This window comes from Ciconia boyciana, chromosome 3, assembly GCF_034638445.1.
Source record: "Ciconia boyciana chromosome 3, ASM3463844v1, whole genome shotgun sequence".
In the NCBI taxonomy this organism is placed as follows: Eukaryota; Metazoa; Chordata; class Aves; order Ciconiiformes; family Ciconiidae; genus Ciconia; species Ciconia boyciana.
The window spans coordinates 89,702,171-89,725,611 of NC_132936.1; the positions used below are offsets into that span (position 1 = coordinate 89,702,171).

General features: G+C 37.0%; 1 protein-coding gene across 6 annotated transcripts in view; it reads right to left on the bottom strand.

Annotated features, from left to right (window-relative positions):
- The window catches only part of SMYD3 (SET and MYND domain containing 3), a 424,609-nt gene that overhangs the window by 342,308 nt on the left and 58,860 nt on the right, over positions 1-23,441 (bottom strand). For all 6 annotated transcript variants that reach the window (XM_072856508.1, XM_072856509.1, XM_072856505.1 and 3 more), the window contains exons 4-5: positions 23,181-23,238; positions 17,663-17,799 (exon numbers count right to left, since the gene is read on the bottom strand). In XM_072856508.1, the coding sequence (XP_072712609.1) occupies positions 17,663-17,799; positions 23,181-23,238 (195 nt within the window). The remainder of the gene's footprint in view (positions 1-17,662; positions 17,800-23,180; positions 23,239-23,441) is intronic.

Genomic DNA, 23,441 nt, shown 5'->3' on the forward strand with positions numbered 1-23,441 from the left:
CCTTTCAAATTGTTTAGTAACAGCACAAGAACAAACAGTCTTTCTTAACAAAGCAGTTTCTGGAGGCAGCATTTAAACACCAGTCATGTTATTCGAAACAATCCAAATTGGCCTGCAAGAAGTTGACATAGTCCCTTTTTAATAAAGACAAATGAGCTTGAAAACTAATCTATCAAAATGGATTGTGTTTAAGCAAAACAGGAAAAGTTGCCATCAACAACAACATCACTTTAAAGAAAGCCAAAAAGTCCACCAGCTTTTAAGTCATGCACAGTAATCTACTGCATCTGGATTTCCAAGGGCAGTCCCAACTCTATAATTACCCAGTAGTCACAACTAGTTTTCCTGACAAAGCTGAGCCTACACAGAAATACCAATTATAATAATTTTGTATTGAGATTATTCTTCACTGCGTTTTCTAATGCTAAACCAAGAAAATTTCAGAGAAATACTGAATGCCAAAAGGGATACAAACATGAACAATTCAATCCTAGATCATGTCACACACGATCAACGTTCCCCATTTCCTAGGCTCAGCTTCCACTGAAAGTCAATGATACATTTTAAATAATAAGAAAGAAGAGACCCAAGAAGTGACATACGACTTTTTAAAGGGCAGAAATAAACTTCACTGCATCCATAAAATTCATGAGGGATTTTGCTGAAAATTTCTACATCATGTTCTGTCTGGACTTAGCTGCTAACACTGTCTTCACAAAAGCAGTTAGCTGATACCAAACCACAGTAAAGATAAGTTGATCATTTTATATATCTTGTTTTACCTTCATGTACTGGTTTCTTGACACACACAGAGTAGCATTTACCCAAAGAGTAGAAAGCAGTTACAAATAATGCTAATATTATTTACATGATGGATTTTCTGGTAATCCAGTAACACCGCAAGAAGAGAAAATAAACGCTGTAGGGAAATGTCTTCTTTATTTTATTTTGAACCATATAAAAAAAAAAAGTTTTTAACCACGCTCAAATAACCTTTGGATTGCTGCTTCTGCTCTTTTCAATCCTTTCTAGGCCGTAGGAGATACTCCTGCCTACAGATCTGTTCTGCTTGCAACAATGTTTTCCCCCAGCCAGCAATTCCCCCAGGATGCATTTCTGTAAGTGTGGTATTACCAGGCTCATTCAGACACACCCAAGAGAAAGTAATTTAGATCCAAAGAGAGAGACAGATCTTACCTATAAGAGCAGCAATACTAAAGCAGTTTATGAAGTTTTAAGTATCACAATGGCCCCCTTTCTCTTCTGTGAAGAAGATGGTGTGTTTCAGCTGAAAAAAACCCATCTATTTAAAGTCCTTGGGAATTCTTCTGTAATAAACCGACCACTCAAAGAGTATCAGTATCATCACCCTAGCTTTGACTCTACACGTGTATAAGACAGAACCACTGGAAAATTATAAAAATTACTTTAAAAAGCTTAATTATTTATTTCTCTGACATTGTTCTATTAAAATTTAAACTCTCCATTTGCCTGGAAGTAAGTAAAAAACAAATACCTTTTCTATTTAACTCCAACATTCTTTTCAGTTTAGGCACTGCCAGATCCTTATATTCAAGCGAGTTCCAGAAATCCCAAAAAGCACTCATTTAATAAAAGAATTTTATTCAAAGTATTTTGGTGTGATCCAAAAGTCATCTAGCTTATACAGGTAGGCTGTTGGCAAAAACTGCTGAAGCTTAAAATATGAGGTATCAGGCAAAGAGTTTGTCTCACATTAGAAGACATAAAAGGTAATTGCTTCTTTTAACTTACAAACTACTAGAAATACATCTGAAATAATTTTTCATGGGTAAAGTCCACTAATAACTGCATAACCAAATTCTGTTTACAGGGTGTCTTGTATGCTATGATAGTTATAAATGGGTGATCCCTAGCTCAACTTTTTTAAACCATGTATTTTCTACCCTTTATGCTTTTGCATAAAAGCCTTCAAACTTATTTCCCAATTACTCAGTCACAGAACCACAAAGCATTCAAAAAATGAAATGCGTAAGAGTTAATTTGGGCAATGTTTCAACCTCAGAATGAAGCAGTAAATAAGTAAATTTTCTTCTGCTGCTTTTTCTTTCTCAAAAGAAGCCATCATTGATAGCTTCCTTGGCAACAAGACACAAACACATAACATCACTGACAAACAGCTAATCAAGGACAGATGTCTCAAGAGACTATCAGAGCAGCCTTCTGCATTTCCAAGCACGTCTTACTTTTCTACAAATAAAAATATCCCCATAGCTAGGAAATCCAGTGGCGTTCTGAAAGTAAAGACACAATTCGTTTCCCAGTGCATCTTTCTATATTTTAATTACAGGTTCCCTCCCAGTTTGAAAAAAAGAGCAGAAGCATTTGTCGCAGGCATATGGAAGCATCACAGAGCAAGAGTGTTTTTGTGGGAGATACTTTTAAAGTAGTTTTCATCCTAACTTCCAAAGTACACTAGCACTTCTGTAAGATGCTGAGTGCCTTAACTTATAACGAACACATCAATAATATTTTCAAAGTGATTTCAGAGTGTTCTGGCATAAGATCAAACTTCATGACAGTTATAAAGGTCTTCTCTTAGGGTTTCAAAGTTCACAGGTTCACATATACTCTTCTGTATAATCCACACGTACAGAAGTCTTGTGTTATCTATAAGATTCCAGTTTCATTTTACCTAGAAAATGCATCCTACATCAAGTAAAACCCCCAAGCAATCCTGATTTCACTTACTTTTCTTTTGCATAACACCACATTCCAGTTACACATGGGAAACAGTGATTATTGAAAGCTTTTTATAACATAAGACTATAGTGTAAGATTAGTTAGTAACACTATAATAATAGCAGTGCTAATTAATTCATCCTAACCTATAGCAAAACAGTATGAACAACGCTGTTCATACTGTTCAATCGTGTTAACAATTATTCCACAGTGTACACCTCGCACTGAACATACCTGAATTGTGCTGAATGTAATTCAAATATAACATGTCCCAGAACAGAGAAGAGCTAGGGCACATATGTGGAAGTGGATTGAATTACCAAGACAGAATGAGATGTGAGAGGATGCAGGCAGCTTCTGGCAACAAATCAGCGTTGGAAAAATTCAAGTTTAGTTCCCTATTTGTTCCTAAGCAGCAATGAGTACATTCAGATCTGGTCCCCGATCCCATGAAATCAATGATGGGACTCCCGATGACTGAATCTCAAGTTACTGGAATCTCAACACAGAAGGTTCAACATAAAGCCACAGGGTGGGAATGGATACCCAAGTCAAACAGCACGTATGTGCCTGGGCACATGGTCCCAGGACAGGCTTGTGCCTCGGCACATGGGAGCACACAGCCGGGCAAGGTCCCTGGAGCCCAGATGCAGCTGCAAGTTGTGCCTTCCAACAGGACAGCCCTCCAGCTACACAGCAGGACCTCCTCCAGGACCCCACGCAGGAGGCATCAGTGGACTCCCTAACCGTGTCTGTATCTAGCACAAGGGGTATGAGAAGATGAATATTACACTGTAAATGCAGGAAATGAATGAGCCTCAGTGGTGAAGCATGGAGCAGATGGCAGAATAGCATGCCCTGGCACATGAGACTTGAGGGTCCACCTCAGGGAGGTTGGATTCTGAACCCTATTTTGGGGGGTTTGGAGACCTCCTGAAGATGCATATAGTAGATTACTATTGGTGGTAGCCCCTGTTGCTTGCCTTTTGTCAAGAAAAGGCTACACTCAATCCTGAGGAGGAGAAAGCCTGTACAGGTATAATCCAGTCTGCCAAGGCCAATCCTCCCAGAGTAAAATTTTTGAATGCATGGGCAAAAACAGAAGTTGCAGAAATCAACCCTACCTCTCAAACTTCAGAGAGAGTAAATCAAGTGGAATTGCAAGCTAATCTGCAATCTGGGCCAGAATGGTAGATAAACATCACTAGGCAAAATTATCTTTGAGTTTTAAAAATCTTTCAGGCATTCTGGATATAAAAATATATTTATTTTCTTTCCATTTAGACTTAGTTATAATATGAGTGTTACTGGGAGAGGAGCAAAGCTGACTATTTAAACAAAGCTAGGTACAGTTTTTAAAAAGACCAAGTGAACTTTGTAGGATCCCATGGTCACATCTTTTACTGTATCTTTTTTTCTAAGAACTCAGCTTTACTTGGAACAATAAATCAAAGCCACTGTGCCTCATTATTCTAAATTCCACTATTTATCACTACATGAATTTAATCAACGTCATTTGCTTGCATGAGCTAGAACAGCCACCTGCCCTCCCTCTCGAACATCCTCCAAATTCTCTGTGCAATCTTGATTCTAAAGAGTGGCAAGAGCATTCATATACTCAGGGTTTCTCATTTGCTGAGTGATGAGGACTGTTGTTAGTAGCACTGTAGTGGCAGGTTAAGGTGGATGGAGAAAATTTTATTGATCTAAAAGAGTTGTTCCTTTTTCTGCTGTAAAGGATTAAGACAATTAACATCTCCCCACTGAAATGGCGGGAGATGTACAACAAATACCCACTGAAAAGATCAGAAAGGAGAAAACCAGGAGAAAACTTGCCAAATTGCAGCTACACACCTTATTTCATATTACTACATGAAAATAAATCATTAAATGAGACCCAAGGAGATTCCTAATCACTAACAATACTAATTACAGAATTATCATCAGACAATTGAGCATTCCCCACTTAATCCTAGCTGAACTAAATATGAATTGCCACAGAAAGACAGAATGTGACACATTTCTACCTTCACACCTTGGAAAGCTGACTAAGAACCGTGGAGTTAAGCAGTTCAGGAGAAGGCATCAGATAAATACAAATTACTGTTATTATACTTTTGCTTGATCCAACAAGCTTGGTGCAGCAAGCTTCATCGTATTTCTGCCTATGCACCATCTCTCCCCCCCACCCCAGCAATGCAAAAATGTAGTCCAGGGAAATCCTCCTCCAACTGCACACTGACAATAAAACTACAATCAAGTGTGTATCAGTGAGACAGAGTGATTAAAAGCAAACTGTGACATCTATTCACAAATTCACACTTCCCATTATGTATACGGGTTAATGTTAGTAAAATAACTAATGCAAAATATGATGAACTACACAAATGAGTAGGAAACCCACCAGCCCACTCTCCCTTCATCAGCTCCATTTCTCACACTTAGGCACATTCACTTAAATTTCTACAAATATCTGTATTCTTATCCCAAACAGGCAAGAGATGCTCTGGCAGCAAACAGTGCTCAAATGTCTCAAAGTTAACTGGAAAACACGATGTTCTCCCCTAATAACCGAGCTTGTTTTTCTCTTTCTGTGCCTTTCTCATGAGACTCCACATTTCCCTCATCCTTCTCATCTAGAAATGGAGTGACCAGAAAATTTAATTTGCAAATTTAGTTTCTTGTGAATCTACAACATTTAGACAGTAGTAAAAAGAGTTACTAGAAATCATACAACTGTGGACCTACCAAATTGGGTTGGTTTGTTTTTATCATGGACAGGTTTGCCAGCATAATTTATATTCATTTTGTTGTTTGTGGTGCAATTCCTTGATTAGCAGATAAAGACTTTCAAAGAAATATACCTGGCAGCAACATGCTTGGAAAGCAAATGTGCATATGCTTACTTTTCTCCCAAACAGTAGGCTACTTCATGGTCAAAAATCTCTCCCTGAAAACACACTGTTCACAGCTCTCAACACTCCCAGCTCTTTTGATTCACTCTCCCAGCAGAGCCATACTAACAGATGACAGGTTTTTTCCAGAATACACAAGCTACCAGACACATGTCTCTCTATTTGGCAGGGTTTCTCTGTATTTACACAATTTGTGTGGTTACGGAGATTCGTTATCTCTCTGGTCTCATACCCACATACAGATTTGCTTTTGTCTTTCTGACACAAGAACATGCACTATGATTCATTATCTACTGATACCACCTGCAGCAGCAGGGGCCATTGAGAGACATCAGAAAATCTACCTAAATTCAGCTGCTTCCAAGAAGATGCAAGTATTGCAAATGAGAATCATTAATGTTGTACAAGATCCTGCTGTTACAGAGTACTTTTTGTTCCCAGGTTCTTATATTCTCTAATTTTGTGCCATGACAAGATATTACAAGGACAGTTAAATAAATAAAAGATAGGAAGCATAGCCATTAACATCTTCATTAAGTCAAGAAGTCTTTTAGAGAACTGTGTAAAGTTAGCATTAACCAGGAAAACATATTTTTCAAAATTACAGTTAACACAATTACCCCAAATTGCTTCTTTTTTTTATACCTTGTGGTTCATGCATGCTGAAGATGATGGTACAAATCTTGCTGTAATTCTCTGCAGCCACTGTTAATTAATCTCAAGTATATTCTCTTTACAGGAGATGGTTAAATACACTTAATCCTCTTTTAACTAACAAGTACAAGGTTATTAAGACAACAGGCTGAATTCTTCTCTTGGTCATTCCTGCCATCAGTCAGCTGTGCAGTCAGCCTAGTTACATCACCCAGGTAATGGTACAAATTTTGGTCTTGAGTGTCATCGCTGGCAAACTGACAGAATGGGGGCAAACTGGTGAAGTGCTGCACTAAGCTTTACCACTGGAGCTTGTTTTCAGAATTGTGGCTTTTCAGTCAAATGAACTGGAACTCACATCAAAAATTACTAGCTGATTGTCTGATATGTCTAAAAAGTTAGTTTAATGAAAAAATATTGCTGTGGAATGAGAAACATAATGGTTTTGTATAACTAAGACAGCAAATGCTGTTGGGCTTATATCTGTCATTGGTCTAAATCTACAAAAATTCCAACACTATCATTATATTCTCAAGACAAGCTGCTGCTTTAGCCAATATATAACTTTTTATAAAACTGTAAACATATTTCTCTTTTTAAGACACAAGAAAATACAGTCAACACATGCAGCATTAATTATAAAATTTAGGGAAGTGAAATCTCTCATTTAGAAAGATGCTCATTTCAGATTCATGTCATTTAAAGTATCACCAGGATGATGGATATTGTCTCAAGTTAGAAAAGAAAAACAAACACAGAAAAACATTTAAAAAGTTGGAAGTTTAAAAGCAAAATAAGTGATTCTATGCTGTTACAAGAGTTTCTCACAATCAGCCAGTTTATGGAATTTTACCTCGTACTCTGTAAAGTATAAAAGCAAACATGACTCTTCAAAAGATTAGACAGCACAATTGCTGTTTTAAATATACATTTTTTCATTTGAATACAAGCTTATTCACTAAGGCTGAAATGACTACAGAATGAGAAACTTGTCAGCATTACTTAGTCTATATGATTTCTGCATAGCAGATGAAATTGATGTTACAGACAGCAAACAATTTGTGCACCTCCCTCTCTTCTTTACCATCTTCCCAGGCTAGAAGCCCAAACAGGTAAAATATTTTTCACCCACAACAATGAATGAACATTGACAAACCAGTAGGCTGACACTTCATGATTTCTACCTATACCAGTAGCAACACATAACCACATCCGGTCTATTTACATGACGAGTGTAGACAAGTCTGACTTCAGTGATCTTGTGATGTACAGAAATATCCATCAATGAGTGGGTGTCCAATCCAGTTTCCTCTGAAAGTTGAGTGAAACCTTGGCCTTGATGGTAATGGAAGAAGAAGATGAATTTTATACTTGTGAGTACCGGCAAAGCACAAGGTTTGTTGACAGATTGAAGAATGTTCTTGTGGAATGGGAGATGGAAGGGAGCTTTAATCCCGCAGTTTTTCTATTTTAAACTAGAAAAATACCCCCAAATTTCCAAAAGCTATTATAAAAGCCATAATAACAGCCCACAATTACTTTAAATTCAGAAGGTAGATATGTTCAAATCCATCATCTGCAGTATCTATGACATCAGGGACACATCTGAACACACACATTTAAAATTTCAAAAAGCCCACAACCAGCACAGGAAGTTTCAAAGGATCTGTAAGAAGAAATGCAATTAACTGATGGTTATAGGTGTGAAAAATCTAGTCAATATTTACACAATCAAGAGGAAAGGAGTGGGTATGGAGAAAAAGAATTTAAATCACTAAGGCAAATTAGATGAGCTCCTAAAGGAAATACTGCTGGATCTAACTCTGCCAGTCAATCAACACCTACCTACCTGAGGACAGCACAGGAACTTCCAGGGCGGGTGTGTAAGGAGATGCAAGCAAGAAAGCTATGACAAATCATCATGCCTGTCGATCGCAGAGTTCTTGCACCTTGCTCCCCAGTACCTGCTGTCAGCCGCTATTACGGAACAGCTATATCCACTGCCATGCCAAGAAACTGACTAAATTAGACTTCGTCAGCTTCAGGTAGCTATGGTACAAGCTAAGTGATCTCAAGCCATCTCACAGCGTACCAGTGCTACAACCACTTTGTGACTGCTGCTCACTCATACTAAAATACATGATAGCAGATCAATTAGACTGCGATCCTGACCCAGTATGACTATTGTTTCTTTCTCCATCTTATTTCCACAGCAAACTTAGGAGTGGTTTTAATGAAAAAGCACAAGCCAAAAAGATTTTAACATCACAACTACAGTGTTAATAAAACAAAAATATACATACTCATATACTGGGGAGAGAACACACTTTTTAGGAGTAAATTTCATGTAGGCAGGTATCATTTAATTGACACCCACTGAAATGCCTACATGTGACAGAATTTGTCTCAGCTTCTGTTGATACTTAGCCTATAACAGCTATTTAGCTCTATAGGATACCTTAGACAGACAAAGTTACCCTCATTTTCGGAGAGGCTGTTATCTCAGCTGCTTCAGAGCAAGTCAACAGTAACACCACAAATACATGGTTCCCCATCCTATATTCAAAGAGCATGGTATTTTTCAACAGACTGTCAAGCTACTCCACCACCATTCTGGAAGAAAAACAATTTTTAGCCTTTTCATCTATTAAACATTTTAAACAAGTCTCAGAGCTGATTAATAATCCTGCCACACAGAATTTTAGCTCTGCTCACAGCCAAAACAAACAAGCCAAAACGCTTTAAGCAACCCCACTGCAGGTCATCCTAAAGACAAGGATAGAACAGTTTGCTGCCAACAGCATTACAAGCAGTTATCAGGCTTATCCTCCTCAATTAGAGGCTTTTAAAATTGCCAATAGAGGATGTGTTTTTCATTTACTACTCAGATCTTTACTAAACATCTCCATGACCTTGTTTCATGCTGGCTTTTTCTAAACAGAGAAGGTGCCTCACCCCACATACTTTTGTGCATGTACTCCAATTGCCACAACCACTAAAGCTTTTTATCATTACTGTTTCCAGTTCACTTCCATAAGGGTGCCAGAAAAGAGACTGATGTACATCACGTCAGAGACCATTAGCTTCTTAAGCACTGTGTTTTGCAGATATGCTCTCAGCAGCATTAGGCAAAGTAATGGTAATTAAGTCCCTGGCCACCTGGATCCTTTTCAGTTCTGCACAGCACTATCACAGCTCTAGACCTAAACCAGACAGAGAAAAAAGAAATAATTAAAAAAAATAAGTGAGAGTTGCAAAGTAGCTGACAGTACCCTGCCATTTTTCTCCAGACTCTTTTCTGTCTTCTTATTACTTCCAACTTAGCATGACAGAAAAAGGGTCAACTGAACAAAAAGTATACACACTTTCCTCCTTCCCCTTGCCCTCCCAGGGCCACTCAAGGCAGTAACTTTTCTAGAAGCTTAGCATTTTCAATCAGGGCTGAATTAATGTCCTTAAAAACAGTCTTTTCTCTTTCCTACGCCCCACCCTCCAAGAACAAAACTTTCTTTCCTACCACACACAACCAAATTATTACAAATTCTACCCAACCATTCCTTGGTTTAGAACTCTTCTACCCTGTTTTCTGCACTTGGAGTTTGTTATAGTAGAGGCAGTTTGTAAATCAGATGGTGCACACAACTAAATGAGGGGACCCGAATTATACCATAAGCTTAGTTTGAAGTATTCTATTCTTATGGTCTTACTTTCACTGCACCAGGCTTTGTTAGCAAAAGCTTATATTTTAATTGTAACCATATTGCTCTAATTTCAAATCAGATAAGATGGTTACAGTCTTGTTTCATGGTCTGGTAGAATATCCTATTGCTCTTGAAGGTAACTGTTGTGACTAAAAATTAAGATAATTTCTATGGAAAGTTATGTCCCCAAATTATAATTCAGTGGGGAAATAACAGGAAATAACCAAACCTGAAAAATCACATTAGACAAAAATCACTTCCTGTAAAGACACAACTTTAATTTGGTGAAGCAGAAAGAGAGGAGTCTTCTGTGACTGTTTATCAGCCTCATTCTAGAGTACTGCTGCAACATTTCTTCCCATTTTATTAAAATTTTTATTGTTTTTTCTTTAATTTCTGTTTACACCATTTCTTCCAAAGCTAATGCACAGTGGTTGCCACTTCCTCTGCAATCTTGACTTAAAGAAAAGAACATCTAGGTAACCAAACATAGTAAGAATCTTAGCAGTATAGAACTATTTCTACAAAATTAAAAAGATACAACCTAAGATGTAGGCTCTTATTCACAAGTGTTCCTATTCCAATTGCCCTTACACTTACTCACTGCCACATTGTCGAAACAAGCAGCAGAACGTGACTGCTACACTGTGTGGTGGGAGAGGTGATTTAGTCCTGATTGCCCTTATAGACCTCTTATGAAAAGACAGGCATATGACCGTTCTCTGTTAGCCTTAATTTTTTTCCTTAGAAATAATATTGGTCTGTTACACAAGAAAACTATAAAGATTCATTGCTAAATCTTCTTCAAGTTCTTCTTGAGCCTTATCGGAAGCACTATGCGAGTGAAAAACATTATTGCCATTTAATAAACATGCTGAAATAATAGGCAGAGACAAATGAAAAACAAGAAGGTCAACTTCAGAATTTCTGCTTACTCCTACTCTTTTCAAGAGTAGCAGAATTGATGGGAGAACAAGAGATACAAGGGAGACAACCCTATGATCCCAGACCAAGTAAATGAATTGTTAAATAGCCCCAAGACCTTCCCTACCTTTCCTCGCTACAAAACAACCTCCTGACTTTTTCCCCTCCCTGTACTTATGAAATATCACCGTTCCTCAAAAGAGCTAAGATGCAGAATGAAAGTAATGCCAGAAATTAGTCTGCATCATGGAATTTTTCTAGTGCTGTACTCAACTCCAGGGGTCAAACAGCTCTGCCCGTTAGCTGACACTGGCTCATCCAGGCTTCTGCAAGGCTGTCTAACAAACCAAAGGGAGCCATTTTGGCAGGAAGCACGTGCGGGCACTTGAATCTTTCTAATGTCTCATTTACTGCATCATCACAAAAAAAGTGAGTTTAAAATGCTGAAGTCAAATTATGTAAACAATAAAATCCAATATTCAAATAAATCTTGTCTGTTTGCTATGCTGCACGAAGCAGTGCTTAGTCTTCTCCAATAAATTTAGCTTTTCCTGTTTCCTTTGGGTTTATGTACTGCAAAAGCAGAGGCTGACGTTAGCTTATTCCCCTCTTGCTAGATAAGACAGCTCCTCAGAATCAACAATAAATGTTAGGAAAGTGATCATTCATGTCTCTGAAAACAAATATGAAGGTCTACCAGAATGAGTTTTATTATGCCCCTGTGGAATACCCTGGAAAGAGAGTACAGAAAAATTCTCCTGAAATTATTTAGGCAGTAACTGAGCACAATATTTCTGAGGACCACATATCAGTTCTTGACAGCTGTAAGCATGAAGCTTTCAATGGCTTAAAACTACACACAGAGTGAACAGGAGGGGACACACCATGTCCATATTCCCACCAAACAAAACTTTATCAACAGAAATACTAAATCAATAGCACTTTAGATAAACAGATAATCACGAATCTCATCTAATAGACTTAAAGATGGCAATAGTCAGAGAAAAAGGTTCTGATATAGTTTGATGAGCAGGAACATAGCCCTGCAACTCTAAAATAAAAATAAGAGTCAAGAAGATGGACATAAACACAATTATATGTTCAGCACCTAGGCTTAACCACTGTCGTTTCAGGTATAATGATTTCTGGAAATTACAAGACTTCGGAAATTATAAGAAAAAAGAACTATAAAAATGAAAAGGTTTTTGCAAAATAGTTTCCTGGGCCATGACTAAAAATAAATTTGTCAGTACTTGCCCTGTCTTCAGTTTACCGTAAACACACAAGTTTGCATAAGACAGGGTAGCAACGAACATTAGGTTTGAATTACACAAAGAACAATGATGGATAAACATGCACTTGCTTTTGTCTTCTCCAGAAAAAAAAACTTCATGGCCTCCTAATCACAGGGAAACTGAACAAGTGGATCCAGAATTAGATTAGCAAACCTGGCATCAGAAAGCAACCTTCACCTGTATGCCTTTAACAACTCTTAACTTGCTTGTAACTTTATTCTTAACTTTATCCTAATATTTCTTTTTACTTTCTTGACACAAATCACTTTCATTTCCCTGCTAACATGGATTACTAAGTTAACTAGTGAATCCTAAGTAAGAGTAACCTACTGAAAGTGCTGCTAAAGAATATCTTGACCAGGCAGATGTATCTTGTCTTCAAAGGTCTTCTCAGAAAACATATGCTATCTAATGCCTCTAAGATCTGAGGGAGCAATGTGAAGATCAAACATACTTTTTCCAGTCATATCACAAGTGAGACTATTTCCTTCAACTTGCACTTGAAAAGATACCCAAATAGATTATCATAATTTAGTGTTCACACTTTACACAGGCCAAGTGACACTGCTCAACTCCCAGTTCTTTTCTGCCTGTGCAGATACATACTGAAACTTCTTTAACAAGATGATTTTTTTTAATTGGTACTAACACCTTTTATGTTGAAAAGAAACTCTTTCAAAGCATTGAGTGGAATAAAAAGTAAGTACTGAAAACTTAGAAGAACAGGTAAAATATATTTAAACTTTGATAGGAGGAATAAACAAAGTATTTTAAAGAGAACAGGCACTTTGTCTCGAGGGATGTACCTCTTCACTTTACAGTAGCCTCCTTGCTTCTTCTTAAGTTAAAAATAAAATCAATTATACCAACAGCCTAAACAGACAAACGGTCTTTTGGTTGAAACTGTCTGTGGGTAAACAGAGACTAGCATATAGCAAACTTATATCTCTTCTTTACTTTAATTTCAAATTCACAAACCTAAAAAAAAAAGTAGAAAAAAAACCTAGTCTAACATATAAAAGATGCACATATGTTTCCAATGCATATGGATACTGACTTTCTTTTTCATCCCAACCTAGGCTTATAGCTCTATGCGTACTTAGACCTGTTTTTACTCCGTCATTCATGTGTGTCAATTCTAAACTGACCTGAAAAGGAAAGAATAGGACAGCACCTGACAAGAGGGTGGTGGGCAGCACACGACCTACATAAAGAGGCATATTCAGCTCACACATATACAGGTGTGTCAGCTCTTCAGTGAACTGAATGAAAGCAGCACATCTACTTTCAAAGTAGAATCTGCTCATAAGAAAAAAGTGGCAAGATTGGAACTGTAGGAAAGATTAAAACTTTCAGAAAGCTAAAAATTCTCTCTCTAATCCCTATCACCCCACGTGCAGCTAAGATACTGTCCAGAAAGTGAAATTTTGCACAACAGAAAAGTTAGGGAGATTGCTATTTCAGGAGTAAAGTATCATCTCTGCTCTATGGGGTTCCCAAGAATCTTCAATCCAGCATCCTTTTCCCAAAAGTTTGCTATCAACTGTTTCATCAAAACAACCTTTAGAAACCCTTTCTTTTCCAACAAAATTCTGTTTTAAGGTTACTAAACTGCTCTAGAATTGTCATGTTACAGTTTATTAACTGTCACTGGATTTTACTTTACTGTTATTTAATGACAGAGGTTGCATATATCTTACTATTTTATAAATGTGAGGATGCGAAATTAGGAGATCTTTAAAATGGCTACCATTTTATCAAATATCAGAATCTCTTCTTTTTCTTATTAATTGCAAAAAAAAAAAAAAAGGTTTTCAGACAATTTCAAAATGCTCAAAAAGTCAATTCTGACATAGTATGAGTAGTTGCAATTCTATGCAAGACACCAAGTCTATATTTGGTCTAAAAAAAGAGTTGCCTTAGGCCCGATTCCAGTCAGTGGAGTCACTCACAGTTTTACAGTCAACATGGCAGGTACAAATTTCATTCAATGTCTTAAGTAGTTTATGTGGTTCTGTCTGCTATTATGAAAAGAATCATAAATGTATACAAAAAAATTTAATTCTTTATCCCGCATCCATTAAATGTCTCACAGGATTCCAGGCCACCTCCTCACACATGTAAGTAAAAGCCGAAGAATAAAAGCAAGGACTGATTTTATCTCAAGGTTATGGAAACATCATTAAACCATAAAACCATGGTGTCAAAAATTTATCTTGACATTAGAAAATGTCTCAGTGGAGTTAAAGCCTTATCATGTAATTAACTGCAGATAATTCTATTTAATACTGAGGATGAGAATTTAAAAACAGTCACAACCTTGATAAATGGCATGTTAAATAAACTGGAGCTTCCGAAGAGTTATCAGATAGCAAGAATGGAAAAACCCAACTCCAGCTCAAAGGACAGTTGATACAAAAGCAAATTGTCTAGTAAGGACAGGACAACACTGTCAAAAAGGAAGGTACTTCTGAAACACCTCCCCATCCAGTACAGCTGATATTTTCCACAGGTCTTATGCAAAGTAAAAATACATTGGGGTGAAATTCTGTTCCCATGGAAAGAAATGACAAAACTTTCATTTTCGATGGGAAGTTTCCACAAGTTTGCACTCAAGGGGACTCTCTGCCCATTAAGCATCACAAGTAAGTGAGTAAAACTGTAATTAATTCTCACAAAGACAAAAGCAGTGGCCAGCAGACAAGGAGGACCGTTTAAAAGAGCTTCTGAGAAGCTCTTTTGACCTAAATCAGGTTGGAGATTTTCCAAGAACTATCTGGAATTTAGTCATCTCGCTACAGGACCATTTTTCTCTTTTGTTTGGCTGTCTGCTTATTTTCCTTCTTGAGGATCCAGCATCAAACAGAATAAAAAATGACCTTTGACTGGATCTTTTTGTGGTATGCAATGAAAGAACTGATCCAAAAAAGTTCAATGTTAGAATAAGCACCTATTGAACTTGAAAGGAATGTTGGAAGAGGTTGGGAAAACAAGATTACATCTTGAAGTCATGTATCCGTAGTATTTCTTTATTCTATGACCACACAGAGAGGTCATCACAGCTGGTCTTTTTTAGAGTTACACTACAGAGAAGAGACTGCGTAAGTCTTTTATCAGAGACTTCACAGTTCCAAAGCCTTAAACTTTACCTGCTGGGAATAAGCATCCCTATTCAGCTTAAAGAAAAAAAAACAGTATTTTTTCCATTGACATTCAGCTTATCTTCCAAAAAACATTTTATGGGAGTGGCAGAAAATGACTGCTGCTACCTCACTAGGGATGGGGACGTATTAAAATTATATTTTAATATAATGCTATACTTCATAACACATTCATCTGACAACCAAATTGGGAAGGCTATAAACTACTACATGGAAAATCAGAGCGTGACAATAGAGCTTTCCAAAAAGTATTATGCTTGACAGAACTCCGAACGAGATACTAATTTTACTCACATGTAAAGCATATGGGTATAGTTGGTCGACAGCTCCTTTCTCCCAACCAACTCACCTGTTCAGTCTGATTCTTCTCTCCCTTCTGTCAATTCTTTTTATTATTAGTGATATGAAGTACCTGTACCCATGACAGGTCTATGTCATTTGCTATCCATTTTCCTAGGGCAGACTATCACACAGACTCAGTAAAATGAACAAAAGAAGGAAATGAGACCTACTTTAATGGTCTGAGAGTCTCTGAATTTCCAGAAGAAAAAAAAACAAAAAAAGGCAACAACAACTTAAAAACTTGGTACTTTGCAGTACATTCAATAGGGTAGGGACAAATTCACAGTCACCATAAGGAATACGTTGAGTTAAAAATATCTTTGTGATAGCAAAGCTATAGTGGGACAAATGTTGTCATTAACAGGAGCATTCCTAGCTCTCCAGTTAACAGGATATGGAGGTGGGAAGTCTCAGCTTTCACTCTGCCCTTGATGTCCACTTGCATCACCTTGGTAAAACGCATGGGAGGGAACAGGAGGTGCACATGTGTAGACGCTTGTGCATGCATGTACATAAAAAGTTTAAAAAGCTTCCTTATTTTCTTCACCAGTGTTCCAATATGTTGAGCAACGATCACACTGCTCCTGTAAAGCCACAAAGGCCAGCCTCCATCTTAAGCTTATTATTACATAGAAGGCAAAAACATTTGTAAAGAATTTCTTAGAAGCTGCAACTCAGTTCAAACTGGTTAGGCAGCGATCATCTTCTGATACTCAGCCTTATCTTCAGCTGTACAAATTCTCTAAACCAGATAACACAGTGTGCGTATTTCATGTGAAATGCATCTGACAAAGTTCAGACCAAACCAGCATGCCAACACAAGACAGTAAGTCTGAGTGGAGACTAGGTAGTGCATAAGGTTTTTATCCGAGTCCTTTTGACTGGGTGCATTTCAGCCTGTGTGTTTTTTCAGGGAAAATTGCAGCTTTACATCACAGCAGTCTAATCACCAATTAAAAATTCCAGAAAAACAATACAGTTTATTATATTACTCCTACTCCTTCTGTCCATAGCAGAAAAGATTCGACAATTGTGCAAACAGATTTTAAAAAAGGTAAAGAATCATATATTGCATTTTTATTTAATTTCTTTAAAAGAGGCTCTTCCTTTTGTTTATATCAGAAGAAAAACATCTAAGAGTTTGACTTCATAAGAAAACGCTTATTAAAACAACTAAAATATGCATGAGTTAAGATAAATCTTACGGTACAATTTATCAATCAATTGGAAATCAAAAAAATTAAATCAAGTTAAAACTATGAGTATTCTCCATATGAAGTACTTCTGCTAGCATTGTTCAAATGAAGCTTTCCGAATTGAAAGCATTAAAATATGTACAACAAAAGCCAACAATATTTAGTTAGTAACATAACAAACATTTTACATATTGTGGAAATTAATTTCAAGTACTTTACATGTAGCCTTTTAGAATAGATGATCCACATGGCCCCTGAGAAAGCAGTTTGTGGGATACAGTACTGTCAGGAACATCCATTAGCACACACTACTAAATGACAAAATGAAATGGGATTATATCTGCAAATACAAGATATTGCACTTTGCGGAAAAAGTCTAGGCTGAAGAGTGATGCTATGTGCTCTTTATCACTGTGGAAAAATTATTTAGGTTGATTGACTCAATTGGTTTTGAACTTGTTTGGTTTTTAATGCAACTTTTTTTTTTTTTCCCCAGGAGCTTTACCATGATAATTTAAAAACGGAAAAGAAAAAATATCCTCTGGCTGCTGCTTTAATTTTGAAGTGTTACAATTATATAAAAGCTATACTTCTGCTTAAATACTGACTGAATAGAAAAAATAAATAGTTTTATTTCACCTTGTCATATATCACATTCTGGATGTATCTACTGGACTCCCACTCAAAAATAAATCAAGGACACAGGGAAAGGATAATTTATGAGTTGTCAAGCAATCACATTTTAACACTTACTTTTGTGAAGATCTGAAAAAAGTCAATTGCAGGTGGCAAATGAGACACATCCTGGATCTCCGTTTTCAAATACAGTTGCAACGTCTGTGCAAGGTGCCTGAGGCCGTCTTTCATTTCTTCACTTAACTGTTCAATATCTTAAGGGGGAAAAAAAAAAGTGTATCATGTCATAAACAGAACCTTTCACCAACATTTTGAAAATGTCCAATAGCAGCCATACAGTCTAGACATTTCCAGTCCTAGAATTAATCTTGACAGAGGGCAATTTTGACAGAGGGCAGACATTTGTCATTTTTTGTGACAGCTACCTATCAACACACAGCAGAGTTTATCAGGTTGCTACTGCCAAATCATATGAATACAATAGTGAGTTAAAGATCAAAAGCCAATAGATAAAGCAGATGTGTAAGCAGATGTAAGATACCACATACGAAAATTAGGCATCTGGGTTTGTAACATTAAAAATGTGCTTGAAAGCTTCTGCAGCAGTACCTTCCTCATTGCAGCAGTGTATATTTTTATACTGTATTCTCCATAGATGTGTCAAAAACACTTTATGCTGGCAGATCAAAAGGGAAAGTATTTTAGAGACAAAAGTAGTTTCATACACAGCCGCTGGTAAACGGAATGGATATGGAAGAACATTAAGCAAATATCATTTTATTAAATACTAAAGCACCATTATTCATGCTTTACGGATAGGAATCTTGAAGCAGAAAGAAACATAGTGCCTTATTTTCTAATGCATGACCTGATCATGCATGCATCAGGTCACTGATAACATGGAAAGTGAAACTCAGCTGCCCTAGTAAGTTCAGTGCCTGATTACTCGCTTCACATTTTCTTTTTCCTGCCAGTTAGCACAAAATGAATAAGGCCTAAATGGAGAATGTGAAGGTGAACAGATTCAAGCATCAGTCCGTAACAAAGGGCAAAGAGGATTATTATGCACTATGAATCAATTTCACCTCTGCATAATAGTGAATTGTTATTTTATTTTAAACATCTATCCTCAATGGGAACGGAAATAACATTTTACCAAGAAAGCTTCTTCCCTGTACTTTAGATCCAAGCTTGTTGGCCTCCTGGAAAGACAATTAAAGATCTGTGTTCCTCTTTAAAGCTATCTCTTGTCACTCACTTAAAAAGAGGATGCAATTAAAGCAGATGTCACTGGGTTTGGTTAAACAACCGTCTAGTGTGTACAATACTTGGGCTTCCATGCTCTATCCCACCTTGAAGGTACTGACTATTTTGTAGGTTGTAAATTGCCTATCATGGAATTTCATTTCACACACACCACACAAGTGAGCTGCTTTAATAACCTCCTGTGAACTACTTCTGGCAGAGCACTAAATGCTGGCTTACTGAAATGGCCAGTACCCATGGTTAGCTACCAGTCAGGAGTCTTCCAGTGGAACCAGCTACAATTTGCTTCTAGTCTGGTCTGGGTTTCGTTATTTGCAAAGTCTTTGGTTCTGTTTAGACTTTCTCTGGAGCCGCTGAGGGCCACCCTGGTTAGCTGAATGATGCAATCCTATCAGTACACCACATTATGGCAAATGTACCCCTCTTCAAGCTACATACAGAGTTCAAGAAGCATCTATATTATCTATTGCGTATTGTTTCTCTTTCAGCATAAAGTAACACCTTCCAAGATCTGCTCCCATTGCAATGGTCAGTCGTTGCTGCTGAAATGCCATCTATAAGCCATGCCTGGGGTGACTCTGCAACGTGCTGAGCAAGCAATGACTCCAGAGGAATCTTAAGGGTGGTCTGTCCCTACCAGGGTTAGGGAGAGAGACATGCTCTCCCAGAGCAATCAGATTAAGCTCCTCACAAAGTTCAAACCAGTTAGTACTAAGAATGCTGAGATATGCCCTTCCATACCTGGCACAAAGCCTATTTAACCAAAGTATTTGCCTTTTTATAGCTACCCACAGTGCTATCTGTGTGCATCTTAACAGTGTGGACATTTGAGGGTGATCTTGCAAGTCTGAATGAATGTTCATGTTAGAAATCCAGATGTGTGCTCTTCACAATATATGGAAATCACTGGTATAGCAAAGTATCATACCTATGAGGACTGTGTCTTCAAGAAAAGCAGCAAACTTTTAGATGACTGGAAAACTCAAGTTTAAAAAAATTTTTTTAAATTCATAAACATACACTTGCATTTCTTATATAATACTCCTTTGAAACTAAAGATGCTTTTTCCTTCAAACATAATTTTTCAAGTCGTCATGTCATTCATCTGAAACTACCTGACACACATTGCAAAATGTATTATGACAAAGAGAGAAAGGCATGGTTTGCTTCACTATTAGCAAATAAAACACCTCTAGAATGGAGAAGAGTAATTGTGTAAGCAGCACAGTATAAATGGACACTGCAGTTTAGGACAGATGTGAACAAAAATACCAAATCCAACTGGAACTTCAGGGAGAACTGACAGACGAGAGCAGAATGCAATTATCCATGTTGGAATCTGTCCAGGACATCAGAGCTAATGATCCCAGCAAAAAGTCCCACAGAATCTTTAATGGCAAATCATCAAGACCTGATGTGCTGGTTTTCACAGCACATCAAGAAGCCAAGGTGAAATGAAATTTGTGAATGTTTTCATTTTGTGTTTTTAAGGAACTGTTTTCAATTGGTTAAGAACCCTGGTGTGAGAGAGAAAATGCTATAAAAGGCCTGTGGAAAGTTTTCTAAATAAGGGGGATTTAATTATGCAGCTCTGATACTGATACAAGTAAAGTAGCAAAAAGTCAGCCCACAGTACAGCACACAAACTCTTTTCTGCATACTGAATCTTGTTAAGTAAAAGCAGAGTTGGTTTCTCAATGATCATAACAAATAGCAAGCCTGTAGAACCCCGTAAATAAGGAATTGTCTTACAATAAATGAGAACTAGCAAAAGTAACAATGCACACAGACACCGCTCCTACTTAATCTGAGTTTCAGGGTACAAAATTAATTTGAAGGAAATATGGAGATGGGCATAGAACTTTATAAAGGGCTAGATGCGTCCACATGTTTTTTTGGGTTTTGTTTTGTTTTTTAAATATATATATTACATATTTTATTAGATAATTATTCAGTAAGTGTATAAAACTTTATATGCTTTTATTCAGTATATGTCACCCACACTGAAAATCACCCAACTGTATAAAGTAACATTGAAAAGTAATAGGGTAAAGGAGACTGAGACAGCATAGTGACAATAACAATTTTCAAATATTTCGGACTTCCAGGGGAAAACAAAACAAAAAACACAAAAAGAAAAAAAGAAAGAAGAAAAAAAAAAGGGGGGGGAGTATCAATTAGAACTCTGTCATATTTCTGATTAGTGTTGAAACACTACCTTCTATTATACAGATGCTTCCTGAGAAGTTTTTTGCTTCAGAAGATCACAACCTGTATTTCTAGTTCATGTGATTCCCTCCAATGAAATCTTTTCCCCTATATGCTTAGACCTCTAGTGAAAATGCTTTTCTGACTTTCGTATGGATTCTACCAAGTACCAAATGAAAGTAAATCCTTATCAACACCATTTGTAAACTGTGCAGTAAATGGGAAAAGTGTTATGAAATAACAGTAGCTTTTTGAGGATACAGAGACAGCAAAAAGCATCACAGCTACTACAAGTTGTCACAGCATCCCAGAACACTCCTTTTGACTATTCTAACTACAAAACCACAGAGACTGTCTATTCACTCTAGCAAGGAAGCTGTGAAAACAGCAAAATGAAAGAGTTAGCCAAAACCTCTACATAAGATTACGCAAGCATCAGAGGCCATTTATACTGTATTCTGTAAAGTATCAACCTCAGTTAATGTCTAGGAGTCCTGAACATCTTGCGCTTTGAAGTTAAGAAGATTACACAGGAATTGTTATTAAAGCTCTTAGAGTAAATACAGATGAAACACTAGATGTGGATCTCTCATTTCCCTCCTCCTAAACAAACTTGCTATGGACCAGCTGTTTCTGTATCAGTGAGAGAACAATCATCCCACCTGTATCACAGGCTGTATCAGCATTTACTTCAGAATGAGAATTTTAGTAGAAGCTTCCAGCCATTTAACAGATTTTGGTACCATTTATCCATTGCAGCTCAGGCCTGTTCAATACCAAGCTTCTCTCCAGACAACTTATCACACTATTCCCCTTGTCTCCAGTCAAGTCAAGGGAAGCTGAAATCATCTCCTGAGGGGTACTGAGAAACCTCAGTTTGTATGGAATTACCAGTTACACAAAAATCTTTGCCTACACTAGAGAAAATTGCTGTACAAGCGATCGATATTTCATTTTTAAAGCAAAACTCTTCCCTTCCCTCCAGTTCCTCCTGTGCCACTGTGCAACCAGCCATTGGTACAATAGAGCACCAAAAAGAATTTTTTTCCCTGGATCCCACCAGTGCCATGAAGCATAGAAGTCCATAGTCTTCATCATTTTAACTTCATTTGAAACCTCTGGAAATGCTGCTCTTAATTCAGATACCCATCTAATTCCCCATAAACCTTTGTTACACGATTTGAGAACATCCATGTCAGAAAATCCTGATGTTTTAAATTATTGAAATGTATTCCCTCTATCCCTTTTAATTTGTTGCCTTAAGGTCTTTTGCCCTTGTAGTTTGGGAGAAGGCAGCAGAATGTCAGGATGTACAGAAGTAAAACGTAATACTAGTTATTGTATTTTTTTATCTTTGTGTGTTTTTTATTTCTACCTAACTATATCAATAGATCAAGCTAGTTTATACCCAAAGCTCTGAATAACACTAAAAAATGTTGAGGTAATGAAAATATTCACATTACTCCCTAGAAAATCCCTTTAAGCAAGATGCAAGAATGAACTAAGGATGTATTTCTTCCCTTATAAGTCTTTAACCTTTAACCTACCGCAAAGTCTGGAAAAAATGTTTTCTATTTCAACATTAGCTCTGCTGAGAGTTTATAATGAGCATCCTTTCCTTGCCAAGCAGTTGAAACTTGTGAAACCACAAAAATAATATCTAAGCAATTTTATTTTTTTTTTTCTCCATTAAAAAAATCATGTAGAAGACAGACATACGCATACCCCTTGTAAATTTTAGATTTCTTTCCTTTTTCTGGAAGTTATTTTGAAGCTTTATGCAATAGCACATAAACATTAAAAAAAAAACCCTGAATGTAAAAAATATATGTATTTTTGTATACGTATATAAAAATATTGGCACTGCATGTAATAAAGCAGACATTGGGTAAATTAAAAACAACAGGCCAGATGTACACTGTAAAATGAGAAAAAATATTAACACCAAAAAATCAGGTGGAAGTTTTGCTTGAACAAGACACACGTTTTTCCCTTGATCTTTGAAAAAACTGGTCTTCCCCACAGAGGTTTTAGCAGGCTTTGTCTTTGTTTCTGTTATTCTACAAAGACCTTCAGAAGGCAAGCTGCAAGAAAATCAGATGGCCATTCTGTAAAGCAGAACTTGGAAGCATTTCCTGCAATATGGTTGGCAATTACTTACTTGACTGAAGATCGGAAAAAGAGTAGAGTCTCTCAGAAAGGCATACTGATTGTCTAAGCTGTAGAGAAAAACAGATAATTAACACTTACATAACACACTTTATCTTGAAAACACTCCACAAGATTGAATAATCAATGTGATATGCCTGTAAGATAATTAGGTAAGGCTAACAGCATCAACATAAATCTGGTCATTCCATACTTGCTGTAAACTATCATAAAAATACTAAAAACTTTTCTCGGTGTTATAACACTTTCTACT